The sequence below is a fragment of the Ipomoea nil genome, unplaced genomic scaffold, assembly GCF_001879475.1.
Source record: "Ipomoea nil cultivar Tokyo-kokei standard unplaced genomic scaffold, Asagao_1.1 scaffold0222, whole genome shotgun sequence".
Classification (NCBI taxonomy): domain Eukaryota; kingdom Viridiplantae; phylum Streptophyta; class Magnoliopsida; order Solanales; family Convolvulaceae; genus Ipomoea; species Ipomoea nil.
Window position 1 is genome coordinate 537,702 of NW_017616650.1, and position 14,962 is coordinate 552,663.

Genomic DNA, 14,962 nt, shown 5'->3' on the forward strand with positions numbered 1-14,962 from the left:
TGGGCAAATTATACTGTGCACCAGGGCGCACAATGCATTGTGCGTCCTGGCCCAAAACGACGTCGTTTTGTACTTTTTTTGCGTGTCTGTTGTTAACCCCTTAAAAAAATAATTCATGTTTCGAATATACGTAATTGTATAATAGAAAACACAGAATTTTATACCTGGAAACACAAAATTTTTGTAACTGAAAATCCCCATGTTTCGAATGTACAGAATTATATAACAGAAAACATAGAATTTTATACCTGAAAATACAAAATTTTATACCTGAAAATACAGAATTTTATAACTGAAAATTCTCATGCTTTGAATGTACATAATTATATAATAGAAAACACAAAATTTTATACCTGAAAACACATAATTTTTTTTGAAAGGATAAAATTCCATGTTTCGAATGTACAAAATTTTATACCTGAAAACACTAAATTTTATAACAGAATATAAAACAACGTCGTTTTGGGATGCGCACGGTATAACGATTGTTGTTTTTGGATGCATATGTAGCCGAATGGAACAAGCATAGCCCACACGAAAACATTTTGAAGCCGAACACAAACACGGTTTAAGATTGTAATATAACAATGAGGTTATGACTTATGAGGTTCATAAAGGTTGGATGCAAGTTGCTTATCAAATGGACTGCATGAAAATTAACACAAGCTTTGGGCTCGAAGATATAGGATTCTTTATTCTTATGGGCCTTTTAAGGTAATAGTGAATGAACACTTTTCATCTTAATGGGCTAATCTTTGTTAATAGAAAAAGCCCAATGTTACAAGTCCATATTCCAAAGCATTCAAGAGAGCCTAAAAACCATCAAAGGGAAAGTTATGCTATGCAACCGTGTGCACCATGCAAGGTGCACACAGTTTCAATTCATAATTTTTATACTATAGATTCATAAAATCTATATTGTAGATACATAATTTAAATACAGTAAATTCATAATTTTTATATAATAGATTCATAATTTCTATACGGCTGATACATAATATCTGTACTACAGATACATAATATCTGTACTGTAGATTCATAATTTCTGTACTGTAGATTCATAATTTATGAACTGTATAGTTATCAATTATGAACATATAGTTCTGTGATTTGTGAATACAGAGTTCAACAATTGAGAATATGAACATCGAAAATTATGAATATATAGTTCTGTAATTGTGAATATAAAGTTCAATAATTATGAATATATAGCTTTATAATTATGAACATATAATTCAGTAATTATAAACATAGAACAGTGTACACTATACACATCATAATTTGCCCCATCAAAGCAACTTCAATACTGTGATTTTTATGTCATAATTTTTGTTGTCAAGTGTGAGAGAGAGGAGAGGATAAAAAGCAATCATTATTGTGTGGTTCATAGTTTTGTTTTATTGTATATTGTAAAATAATGTACATTCAGTACAAAAATAATGTTCTTTTAATATATTAAAATGTACTTATTTTAAAAAAAAAATGTACTTTGTATTTAGGAATGTACATTATTTATGTATGTACACAAATAATATACATTTAACATATTAAAAATGTACTTTTTGTTATGGTCCACACAATAATTTGTTGAGAAAAAGAGGGAAAAAGTAAAGAAAAATAAAAGTAAAAATAAAATAGCATTTTCATTTATATGCCGATGGGGTGCAATTGATGTGCGTAGATTTTTTTTTTCTTTTTCCTCCTACGAGCCTCACAGAAAACCTTACTTGTAGGGAATACTCTCACATTCTCTCTCTTCTAACTTTTATCTTTTTACCTCACAATCTTGAAAGAGATTAGACTCTCTTGAATGAGGTTATATCTTAATAATTAATTAATTAATTAATTAAATTCATATTTTAAATATATTTTTAGTATGCTTATTGATTTTCGAAGTCGTTATTGAAATAAATTATAGAGAAAACAACTAGATGGACGTTAAAACATGTATATTACATGAAGATCCTTTAAAAATGTTAATTATTGCCAAAGAAAATAAATATATAATATAGTTTATTCCGCAAAGTTTATATTTAATTAAAAATTAACTTTAAAAAACTAATAATTGAACAATAAAATAACTTAGATTGTTTAAACAAATATTAATACAAAATTTTAATTTCAATAATGAGTTTAAATAATAAAAAACAAAATTAGTACAAAGTTTAATAACTCAAAATGATAAAATGATAATAAAAAATAATGATTTTTTATGCTGTTATTGATACGAGTTGGCTAAGTTAGCCAGTCATTTTAACAGATATCTAAATTCCTAATCCACCCTCTATTAAATTAGATGACGGAGTCTCTAAATTCCTAATCCACCATCTATTAAATTAGATTACAGAATAAATTACACTGTTAAAAATTATGAAATTTCCGACCACCTCAAAGTGATCTTAAATCAAGTCGAAAGGGTTGTTCCAACCATTTTTGGTATCCGAAAAAACCTTTGTTGCTATTTCCGACCACTTTTTGTTTTCGAATTGATTTAAGATCACTTCCAGGTGGTCGGAAATTTCATAATTTCCCGTAGTGTTAACTCGATAAATTAAAGTCGTTTTAACAATTCAAATCAGTAAAGCAAACGAGAATAGGATGAGGATGGATAGGAGAATACAACATAGAACATTGAATGAATTGAATCAAGTCGTGGTGTCCCTTTGAATTAAAATAATAAATCATGGACTCACATATTTTGATATAAAACGACATGCATTATGGTAAAAGGCTAAACAATAATTAAAAGAGACAAGAATAAAAGGAGATAAATCCACAACGATTGGACTTTGGAGGGAGGGGGAAGCTAAGCCATCATAACATCATTGTTATCCGCTCACCGGAATTCGCAATCCCATTTGCTTTACGTCAATCCTTCACCAACCCATCCAAACAACTCTAACAAGTGGCCAAAACCTTTTATAATTATCCCTACCTAGCTAACGTTTTGCAATATTAATAAGGACTTCTTAGGGTTAGGGTTCAACCTTTGGAAGAATAAGAAAAATACTATATGTACGCTCATTTTTTAATCATAATTGTTATTTACTTTTACAAATCTTTAATGTAAATATTTTTTTATGGGATTTATATGATAAAAATATCACAGAATAAAAGTGAGAGAGTAGAATTTGAGAGTATGTGTAATAGAACTCTATTAATAATTATATAATTGCTCAGAAAGAAGTGCTCGACTAAGTAAAACATAATTTTTGTATTTTTTTTTTTATTTGAGCTCATCATATATAATTTATAATGTTATTTATCTCTCATGTGTAGTTTAACTATTACACAGGACACAAGAGCGATGTTTATTCCGTACGCACTTGATGGTAGGTTTTGAATAATAATTATAATTAATAATAGGGAAAATTGCACATTTCATTCCTAAGTTATATGGTAATTATAGAATTCGTCCTTAGTTGTTGGTCTTGCTCATTTTTCACTTCCTAAGCAATCATTGGTATTGCACTTTTCGTCCTTTTATTTACTTCTCGTGCTTACATTTCGTCCCTAATGTTTTGTTAGTAAATGGACAAAAAGTGCAACATCAATGCTAGTTTAGGGACGAAAAGGGAGTAAGACCAACATTATTTATAAGCGAATTCTATAATTAATTACCCTATAACTTAGGGTGAGAACAGTTTTTTCTTAATAATAATATAATAATGAAATGGGACTATTATTAGTCCAAATCATGCTTGTCCATATCCGATGCTACAACTACTTAATTGGTCAAATTTTATGATTTTAAGCAATCTTGTGAAGTAGGTGAAAGCTACATCAGGTTATTTTATTACATTATATATATCAAGTTGAACACAGGAATTTTGTACCATTTTTTGTCCGTATTTATAGGGAGTTATATATATATATATGGTAACGTAAATTATTCGCACACTTTTTAATTTAATGAATCATTATCAATTAAATATGAATATTTAATATTTAAAAGTTTAGTGAATTATTATTATTATTGTTAATTGTTAATATTTTGAGTGACTAGGAAACTCGTAAGTCGTAACCACTATGCGAGGTGTACCCTATGTAAACTTCTCTTATTTAATAGTTTGCAAATTGTAGAAGAGAAGTAAACTGTATTAGGAAAATCCCATATAACATGTTTGACTAGGAGAGTGTTTACTAGAAAAGACCTTCAAATACGATAATCATGTTTCAAGCACTTAACTATTATTTTGAGTCACATTTATTAGTGTATTATTGTTTAAATAGTGAAGTGTTGATTTAAAATGTTATTGGTAGCGTTTGTACGATATTTAATTTATAATGTTATATGCAAGATTTGTGTGTAAGTGTGTTGTGTTTAATACGGAGTATATATATTGGATAATTTGGTAGGGGCCGGGCTACACACAACAAATGCAACAAGTATTTATACCCCCCCCCCCCCCCCCCCCCCCCTAATTGATCAACTTTTTCAACTATTATAAATGTGTCGCTTTTAATATTTTATGAGAACAAAAAGGGATATATACCGAACATGAGAGCTCATATTTTAGCTAAAACTACAGACTCTCAATCTGATTTTGATGTCTGGGATATTGAACCTCAGCTCCTAGTTGTCTTCGTGATTTGGTTATCACTCATTAATATATTTTTTTATTTTTGTTGCGTAGGGTGTGTCATATGTTACTGAAAGATATTAGGTGTTAGAGCATAATAGAGTGAAGTGAGTGCCGTAGAACATATATTTTTAATTCTGGATGTACATGTATAATTTTGTAAATGTATCATTAGAGTAACATATAAATATGATGCTTATAACCTCATATATATATATATATATATATATATATATATATATATATATATATTTGTGTGTGCGTATTATTATTATTATTGTTGTTGTTGTTGTTATCACACTTAAATAGAAGAACAATTTTGCTCTCATGGATGTAACCACAATGTCGAACTAAATAAATCATGTGTTCTTTGTTTGTTTGTTTGTTCTTCATTTCTTGATTTTTTTTTTCAACAATTTTAATTGTTTTACTTTGTTTTTTTTTTTTTAATTATAAAAAAGTGGTATATATTTTCAAGGAACATTTATGGTATCGATAAACACCATAAAAGTTTTAGAGCATTCATGAAGAGGTTTTGGACTTTCGGCTGGGATTTTTGTCAAGTTTTGGGGGAGGTGGAGGAGAAAGGAGAAAGAATATTGGAGTTTCTTTGCTAAGCCTTTGAGCGCGTTCGGTTGGGGAGGGAATTATGAAGGAAAAAAATTATAATTTGGTGGAAAAGGAATGCGGTGGGAATAAAGTAGAGGAATTCAAATTACATTATTTAGTAGGGGGAATTGAATTATAGGGAATGAGAATGGAAGAAGTGATATGAGGACTAAATATTTTTGCGTAATAACAACAACAACAACAAATTAAAGGGCGATTTAGTCCTTTTTCTGTTTTTTCCTTTCCAAGCTACCACTGAATTAGAATTCACATGAGGGTGTACGAATTTCAATTCCATAATATTAGGACTCTATGTATATGAGTCTATTTAGAACTTCTTATCCTTGTCACACAGTGACTCTCTACTTCTTATCATTGTCACACTGTGACTCTCTATTCTATATATTCACATCATCTGATCTCATTGTAATCAAGTTCAGTAAATACAATACAATCAGTTCTCATCTGGTATCAGTAAGCTAGGGTTTTTTTTTCGTTGTCTCTCGTCCCTATGGCTGACGGATCTGTTAATTCCTCCGAACGGACCGTGTCTGATGCTGCTATGTCGTCAAGTTCGTCGTCAATTGTGTCGCTATCCACCGCACATCACTTCATCAGTACGAAGTTAACCTACAAGAATTATTTGTTCTGGCGTACGCAAGTCGTTCCGTTTCTTCACGGGCATGACCTAATGGGGTTTGTTGATGGTACAAAACCCTCACCGGCTGTTCTTCTTCCTGCCGACGCCGACACCGCCGACGCTATGCCACGGCCGAACCCCGCCTATGCTGTTTGGATGCGTCAAGATCAAGCATTGTTGTCCATGCTTGTCTCCTCCCTCTCTGACGAGGTCATGCCAATCGCCGTCGGACGTCGCACGAGTCGTGCCCTTTGGGAGGCCATTGTTCAGACGTTGTCGTCTTCCTCCCGCGCCCGCGTGTTAAACCTTCTCGGCCAGTTGCAGGGACTGGACCAGGGTGATTTGTCGGTTGCGGATTACATCGGGCGAGCTCAGGTGATTGTTGAAGAGCTCACCCTCGCCGGCCGCGTCGTCTCCCTCGACGATCAGAATCTCTTTGTTTTTCGCGGCTTGAGACCGGAATTCCGTGCCCTCACCGCGTCTCTTGCCGTCCGTGGGCAGCCTGTCACGTTCCAGGAGTTGGCGGATTTCCTCGGCGCCCAGGAATTTATCGCCAGCCGTGATTACGGCGGTGCTCCGGCGGCTCTTGTTGTTCAGCGCGGTGGCGGCCGATCAGGTCGCGGAGGTCAGAACCGTGGCGGCGGTCAACGAGCAGGCGGTGGCAACGGCGGGTCCAATCATGGTGGTGGCAGTAGACAGCAAGGTGGCCGTGGCCGTGGTGGCCGCAGTCGCGGACGCAACAGTGGTGGCAATCAGGTTCAGTGCCAGATATGTAGGCGGACTGGTCACGAGGCTCATGTATGCTATAACCGGTATGATTCCCCACCTCAGGCCAATCTAACATATCAAGATAATTCAAATGTTGGTACTCCTCAGACATGGATCCCGGATACAGGGGTAACTAATCATGTTACTCCGGACATTGCTGCTTTGACCACCTCAGAAGAATATGTTGGCAATGACACCTTGCGTGTCGGTGACGGTATGGGTTTATCTATTAGTCATGTTGGTCATGCTTCTTTTAATACCCCTTCTAGATCATTCATATTGTCTGATATACTTCACGTTCCACATTTGTCTAATTCTTTATTATCTGTTTAGAAGTTTGCATCCGATAATAAAGTCTTTTTTGAGTTTCACCCCTCTTTTTTTGTTGTGAAGGATATCAATACCAAGGAAATACTTCTTCGGGGCAATAGTTCTGGGGGACTATACACACTTCCATTACCTAGTTCGTCTCCGTCAGCGTTTCTTTCCGCTCGTGCCTCAGCTTCCACTTGGCACAATCGTCTGGGTCATCCTCATAACCGTGTTCTTAGCCATATACTTCGATCTTGTTTAGTTAGTGGATCTCGTGATAATATTCGTTGTACTAATTCTTTATGCAATGCGTGTCAATTAGGCAAATCTGCCCATTTTCCCATCCCTCGTGTTGCTTCCTCTAGTTCTCATGTACTAGATCTTATTTACACAGACATTTGGGGTCCTGCGCCCACTTTATCTACATCTGGCTTCTGTTACTTTGTGATCTTTGTGGATGACTATTCCCGTTATACATGGTTCTTCCCTATGAAATTAAAGTCTGATCTCTATGGCATCTTTGATAAATTTCGTACTCTTGTTGAACGGTCCTTTAATTGCAAAATAAAGGCCATTCAGTTTGATTTAGGTGCTGAGTACAAAAAGTTGCATTCTTCGTTTGTTCAATTAGGAATTCAACATAGACAATCCTGTGCCTATACACATGAACAGAATGGTCGTGTTGAACGAAAACATCGTCACATTGTTGAAACTGGTCTGCCTCTTCTAGCTCATGCCTCTGTTCCTTTGAAATTTTGGGATTTTGCCTTTGAGACTGCTGTCTATTTAATTAACAGAATGCCATCTTCTGTATTAAATAACTCCAGTCCTCATCTCCTTTTACATAAATCCCCTCCTTCCTATCTTTTTCTTCGTGTCTTTAGGTGTTTATGCTACCCTCATCTTCGACCATATAATCGTCATAAGATGTCATACAGGTCTTCTCCATGTGTCTTCCTAGGTTATCCTGAGTCATTTAGGGGGTACAGATGCATGGACTTACATACTAATAAGATTTACACATGCAGGCATGTCAGATTTGATGAAGAAGTTTTCCCCTTTGCTACTAAAACTTCTTTGCAGGATCTATCTATTCCGTTTTCTGGACCTTGGGCGGAATCTGTTCTCAGTCACAGCACACCTATTCCTGTCGTGTCCAATGATGAGCCGCCAGAACCGCCGCTACCTGCTTCATTCGAACCAGCTGTGGATCCCGGACAGGCTGCCTCGTCGGGTGGTCCTGTGGAGCCTGTTGCTCGCCGGCGAGGCCGTCCACGTGGGCGGTCCATCAGGCCCAATGTCCGTACTCACTCTATGGCCACTCGCAGCAACGCAGATGCTCCTCTTTTTGCTCTAGCAGCTCAGGTGCATCCCACGGAACCCACATGTCACTCTCAAGCTGTCAAATATCCTGAGTGGCGTGAAGCCATGGATCAAGAATTCAATGCTCTCCTGCATAACCACACATGGTCTCTAGTTCCACCCACTGCAGGTATGAATATTATTTGTTGTAAATGGGTGTTTCGTACGAAGAGAAAGGCTGATGGTGCTATTGAAAGGCATAAAGCCAGGCTGGTTACGAAAGGTTTTAATCAGGTTCCAGGTCAGGACTTTTTCGACACTTTTAGTCCAGTGGTAAAGCCTACGACTGTAAGACTCCTTCTATCTCTAGCTTTATCATCTGGGTGGTCTATCAAACAGCTAGATGTTCATAATGCTTTTCTGAATGGTAATCTGGCTGAAACAGTTTATATGAAACAACCCCCTGGTTATATTGATGCTAACTTCCCAAATCATGTTTGTTTGTTAAAAAGATCTCTGTATGGGTTAAAACAAGCTCCCAGAGCTTGGTTTAATCGACTACATACGTTCTTACTATCGGTTGGCTTTCAAGCATCCAAGACAGATGTCTCTTTGTTCTATTACTCTAAAGACTCTGCTTTGGTTTATCTATTGGTGTACGTGGATGACATTCTTGTAATGGGAAGTGATCAGGGTATTATGTCTCAGCTCTTGTCCAAACTGTCTGCTACATTCAAAATCAGAGATCTTGGTGAACCAAATTTCTTTCTGGGTATTGAAACAGTTAAGTGTGACAATGAGATTATTTTATCTCAACAACGGTATATGAATGATATTTTAAAACGGGCTAGAATGTCTGAATGCAAACCCCTTTCTACACCTATCTCTGTCTCGAAAACTGTCCCCTTCAATTCAGATCTATATGATGATCCCACACAGTACAGGAGTCTAGCTGGAGCACTGCAATATCTCACTGTTACACGACCTGACCTATCCTTTGCAGTTAATCTGTTATGCCAGCATATGCAAGCTCCTACCATATCACACTGGGAGCAGCTCAAACGGGTACTCAGGTATGTTAAGGGAACAGTTGATCATGGTTTACGCATACGACGGTGCTCATCTAGAGACATTCATGCTTTCTCTGATTCTGATTGGGCTGGTTGTCCTGACGATCGAAAATCCACGAGTGGTTTTGCTGTTTTCTTGGGGAGTAATCTTATATCATGCGTTTGCAAGAAACAGAGAACTGTTGCCAGGTCATCCACTGAGGCTGAATACAAAGCTCTTGCAGATGTTTGTGCTAAGGTTCTATGGATTATGTCATTACTGCGTGAGATACAGATTCCGGGTATTTCCATTTCAAATTTATGGTGTGATAATCTAGGAGCTACATATATGAGTGCCAATCCAATCTTTCATGCGCGCACCAAGCATGTGGAGATTGATTATCATTTTGTTCGTGATCGAGTAGCTTCGGGCGATATCCAAGTCAACTTCATCTCCACAAAAGATCAACTTGCTGATATCCTCACCAAAGCTCTGCCTGGACCTAGATTTTCATCCTTAAGGGACAAGCTACAGGTTACTAGTATACACTGTGCTTGAGGGGGAGTATTAGGACTCTATGTATATGAGTCTGTTTAGAACTTCTTATCCTTGTCACACTGTGACTCTCTACTTCTTATCATTGTCACACTGTGACTCTCTATTCTATATATTCACATCATCTGATCTCATTGTAATCAAGTTCAGTAAATACAATACAATCAGTTCTCATCCATAAAAAAGAGGGAATAGCAATTTCCCTTAAACAAACAATAATGTAGTTTTGATGGGTGTTGAATTGCATTAAAAAAGAATTTCAATTACACCCAACCAAACACCTCATTGATCTTGTAGATTTTCTTTAAAAAGAAAAACCTCGAGCGGGAGGAACGTGCCCTTCATGCCCTTGATGGGCGTCAGGGCATTTGGTAACTGGCGAACAGCCGAAAAATGCACCTTGACTTTTCTCTGTATTTTTAAAAGTATTTTTTTACCTCTTCCCTCCAACTAGACAAGAAATCTGACAAAATACTTCGTTTTGGGTTCACAATCATGCATGTATTGTACTTACAGGCTGTTTGGTTGGATGTAATTTCGTTGTAGTTGAATTGAAATTGAGTAAAACTCTAAATTACAGTGTTTGGTTGGAGGGAATTGCAATTCCCTCCTTTTGTTGAATTGCAATTAATGGGATACCCCATAAATTGCAATTCAATGAATTGAATTTGAGAAAGGAAAACTAGATCAAATGACATTACTACCCTTGATTTTTATTACTATTATTATTGCATAAGGGTATTTTAGTCTTTATATAATTTCTTTCCTTCTCAATTTCAATAATTCTATTTTTCTCTACCATACAATGTAATTTGAATTCCTACTTTAATATAATACAAATGTCACCACGTTTTATATCAACAATGTTGTCTATTAATATGAAAAATACAATATATGATAAAAGTTGGAATAGCTCAGTTGCTTAAAGTGTGTGGCTATTAACCACAAGGTCGGAGCCCTTCTTCTAGCGTTATTAACACAAAATCTTCTCATATATTGCATGTGTTGTTATCTTTTATACAGATTTATTTGGCATTGTACAATGGACTTGTTCATTTATATATACGAATAACAACATTATTGTGGCACATAAAAACTGTTCAATCTCAAAATTTTAACAATAAAAAATGTGGCACATAATCCAACAGATGATAATTTTCTATGAAAAATAAATAAATAAATAAAAATACAAGAGTAAAGGATAAACTTAATTATATAAGAAGTGGGGTTCAAGTTTTGCCATCTAAACCACTAGCTTGTGCATGACAAGGACGTCCACGAAGTTGTAACAAATATTTTTAATAAAAACTTCTATAAAAATATTGCATAGGTTGACGGATAACCTGATATGCCGGAAGATCACACAACATCAAACCTTATTTTTTTGGATGTGTTAGCTTCATGTCATTGACAAAATTGCAATTATTACTTTATCTTTATATCAATATCATGTGCTTCTAGTCAAGGCTTTTAATTTCCCATCATTTTTTTCTTAATTTTTTTTTCTACCGCTAATTTACTCAACAGCAAAAAATAAATTTATTTTCTTGTTTGTTATTACGTTTTATTCTCAAAATAAATTAAAAACTGATAGAGTTATGTCAACGTTGGGTGCTAAGTCACTAAGTGGTCAGCACCTAATCGAATAAAGTGCTAGAAATATATTTGAGTGGGGTAACAATTCAAGAATTATTTCTTATGCCTTCTCCTTCCTTATTAGTTTGGGTTGCATTGCATTAAATTATTCTTATTTCTAATATTTCATTAATAACGTGACTTTTAAATATTTATTAATATGACATGTTTTGATTGATTAAAAAATTGATCATACTATTTTTTTTTTTCTTTCAACAAAATTATATTATAACATATTATAAAAGTTTCAATTTTTAGAAGTGAACATTTACGGAGTATTATTTTTCAGAACTATATATGATTATGACGCTAGACATTGATACAAAGTAAATAGAGAGCTTATCTGCTCTTGATATGAGCCACAAGCCCACAACCAACAGAAATATATATTATTGACACCTCAAATAATTAAGCATAACAGTAAAGTGCATAATTTGTGTACTTTGACAGAAACCTATACCGGAAATCCCCCTGATTTTCCGGTACTTGTTTGTCACTGTTCTGTCTTTTAGTCTTCAATTCCGACCAAGTTTTGTTTCCAATAAATAACTCCTTAGAATGAATAGCTTTCTTCAACCCAAAATGTTGAATCCCCAACTCCAATGATCTTCACGTGTAACTCAGCTGAACATAAATACTAAGTCGTCTTTGCTTACTGCACACAAGGAGCCTCCTCGCTTTGAGAGGTGGCTCCTACACTGCCGTTGGTGAGACTTGATCCTTGGCATTCTTACAAAACTTCATCATTGTGACCAATTGAGCTGCCATGATGCGGGCTAGAATGAATAACTTCCATTCCCTCATTGAATGGTTTTTGCATGATTTGTTTGTATTTTCTTCTTCTCTTAAAAGGTTGAATTCTTAACCCTAAGGGTCTTTCACATCCCGACCCGATAAAACATGTAGGATAAGATAAATCATGATAACTCAATGGCTTAGCAGACATGGTTAAATGTCAATGCGCAAATCGCTGCTATCTAGTTTAGAACTTTGATTGCTTCTCCCAAATATTGCTTATTGAACTAAGCCTGTGCCAACTTGTTTGTGTTTTCTCCGCTTATGATCATAATTCACTTCAATAGTGTTTGTATTTGATGAGTTAGAAAAAATACACCTTAAATATTAATATAATCTTGATCTATCTGTCTTGTATTTTTTTTAAAGATACAATGTAGTATAGTCAAAGGGTGACAAACAATAAAAGTTATCGTGAAATTGTTTTAAAGGAGAAAGGAATTTTTCATCCCATTTGATAGAAAATATGATTATTTTCATCCACATTTTCTCTTCGCAATCTTTTCTTTAGATTTCCTTCCCCACCAAAGCAAGAAAAACTAACAAAAATTTGTCTCATTTTCTAGCTTAGTGCATGCGAAACAATATGCCACTAAATCAAAGACTATATGCTCAAGAGCAATGATGATTTGCACAAGATTTTATGAATGACAATCTATTAATTAGGTAGAGATTAAGACAAGTAATAACCTTTATATAAATATAATATAATTTTAGCATAACTTCTTGATCTCATATATTTTATTGTAAATTGGCTTTAATTAACATTGATATTCTTAAACTAAAGTAGACCTTTTTCTTGGCTTAAACTTTTATGTATTGTATTAAAAGAATGAGATATTTAAGAATTTAACCATATATAACATGCAAAAGAATGGAGTGGGGAAACATAATTATATTAATAATTCATAACATCATAGCATAAGGATCATATATCCAACTAATAATATTTACACTCCAAAAAAGATAATAAAACATCATTCAATCAATACAACCTCGATGTAGCTAGCTATAATATTACAGTGATAAATAACCTTTTTTGATCGTCGGAAAACTCCCCTCAGAAATTTTTTAATAGGGAAAAAAATAAGAGGGGTGAAAATAGAAACTCCATCGCTCAAATCCAATGGGTAAGAAAGTTATAAACAATGAATTCACAGTTGAGAGTTTACTGGACCAGGTCCGACACCCACCCAAAGTCAGGATTCGGGGTATCAACTTGGGTCGGATGCGGGTTCGGACTCGAGTTCTCCCCGTCCAAGGGATTCTCCTTGCCAATTCTTTCAAACATCTTTGCCCTAAGGTCCCTCCCAGACTCCACCCTCTCCATAGGTGCCTCTTCTTTACCCAAACCCCTCTCCCATAGATCAAAGTAGCACAACCCGGGTCGCCCGACACTCTGGGTCGGGGTTGCGGGCAAGCTGCAGAAACCGGGTCGGGCTCTTGTAGACCCGGGTCTAGGCGAGCCTATTTGCACTTTCCACGACGAGGGCATTGAGTTGACCTTGTTTAGTTGTATTTGACGCATAGAGGCTACTAACCCGTTTACCGAGTTCGACCCGTGCGAGCGACTCAGTGAGTTAACCGACGGAGACATGGGAGGCGACTCGGACGGCGGCGAGCCCGATTCACAAGAGCCTTCGTAGGAGTTATACCACTCCGCCCTGGGACTCAGAACTCGGAGCTGCTCCGGCGCATGGGCGAAGAAGCAGACCCGTCTCCGGCAGCTGAGCCCATCTTTACACGGCTGCGTGCGGTAGCGAGCGGGGTGGAGCCAGCACTCGAACACGCCGTGCGCGTACTCACACGCGTCACCCTTCCGGCAGTTCCCCTTCCGGAACTCCGGGCACGCCGTGCCGGAATAATGATACTTCCGCGGGTCCCTCCGGCGAGCCTTCTCCCCGGGATGAGCGTACGGACACTCCGTCCAGTCATGTGACCTCCCACGTGCGCACCTCCTGACCTTGAAATCGTACATGCGGAAATGATCGCACGACGAGTACGCGTCCACCGGAAGGTCAACGTCCCTCTCGTTGTCGTCCATCCCAACGACGTCGTTCGAGTTGGACGGCAAGTAACGCATAAGCGCCTTAAGAGCCGCGTCGTCGTTCTGTAAGGGCGAGAAGTCCTCGTTAGAGTTGCCATTTCCGTTAGTGCTCAGAGCAGAGTGAACATCAACCGTCAGATCATGTCTATAAGGCCAGGGAGAAACATGGACCCTCTGATTACTATAATATTTCTCTCCGATCATCATCTTTAATTTTATTCCTACATATATTTAGTATTTCTTTTTTCTTTGTGGTATGGTGCAGGGTGGTGGGTTTTCATGGCGGTTGTGCCAAGTTGATATATAAACTGCTGAACGAGTGGGGCTTAACCGTTGTTGAGTTAAAGTTTAACCGTGGTTGGGTTAATGAACTGCGTGCCTAACTTCCATAATTCCATTTGCCACTGTATGTGGTTAAAATAATAAGAGCACTTAAGATAATGAACGGCGGTATAAAAACGGTTTAACATCGAAAGGTGATGTGGTTGCTGGTTATTGGTCTGTGACGGGTAAATATTAACAGCATTATTGAGTTGAGAATCTTGACTTTAATTTGATGTTTAGATTGATCTCTTGTTATCAGCTCATGAAGCCCCTAGAGTTTTCAATGCAAACCTTATACCATGGACTAAGGTTTGCACTGTGTACCGGGTGCATGCGTATGTG

At 36.5% G+C, this 14,962-nt stretch overlaps 1 protein-coding gene across 1 annotated transcript; it reads right to left on the bottom strand.

Moving 5' to 3' along the window:
* Nucleotides 1-13,126: 13,126 nt before the first annotated feature.
* LOC109193114 (zinc finger CCCH domain-containing protein 20-like) lies at nt 13,127-14,565 on the bottom strand. Its single transcript, XM_019343936.1, has one exon. It carries the CDS (start codon nt 14,501-14,503, stop codon nt 13,418-13,420), a length of 1,086 nt encoding a protein of 361 aa, XP_019199481.1. The 5' UTR covers nt 14,504-14,565; the 3' UTR covers nt 13,127-13,417.
* Between the last annotated feature and the right edge of the window lie 397 nt (nt 14,566-14,962).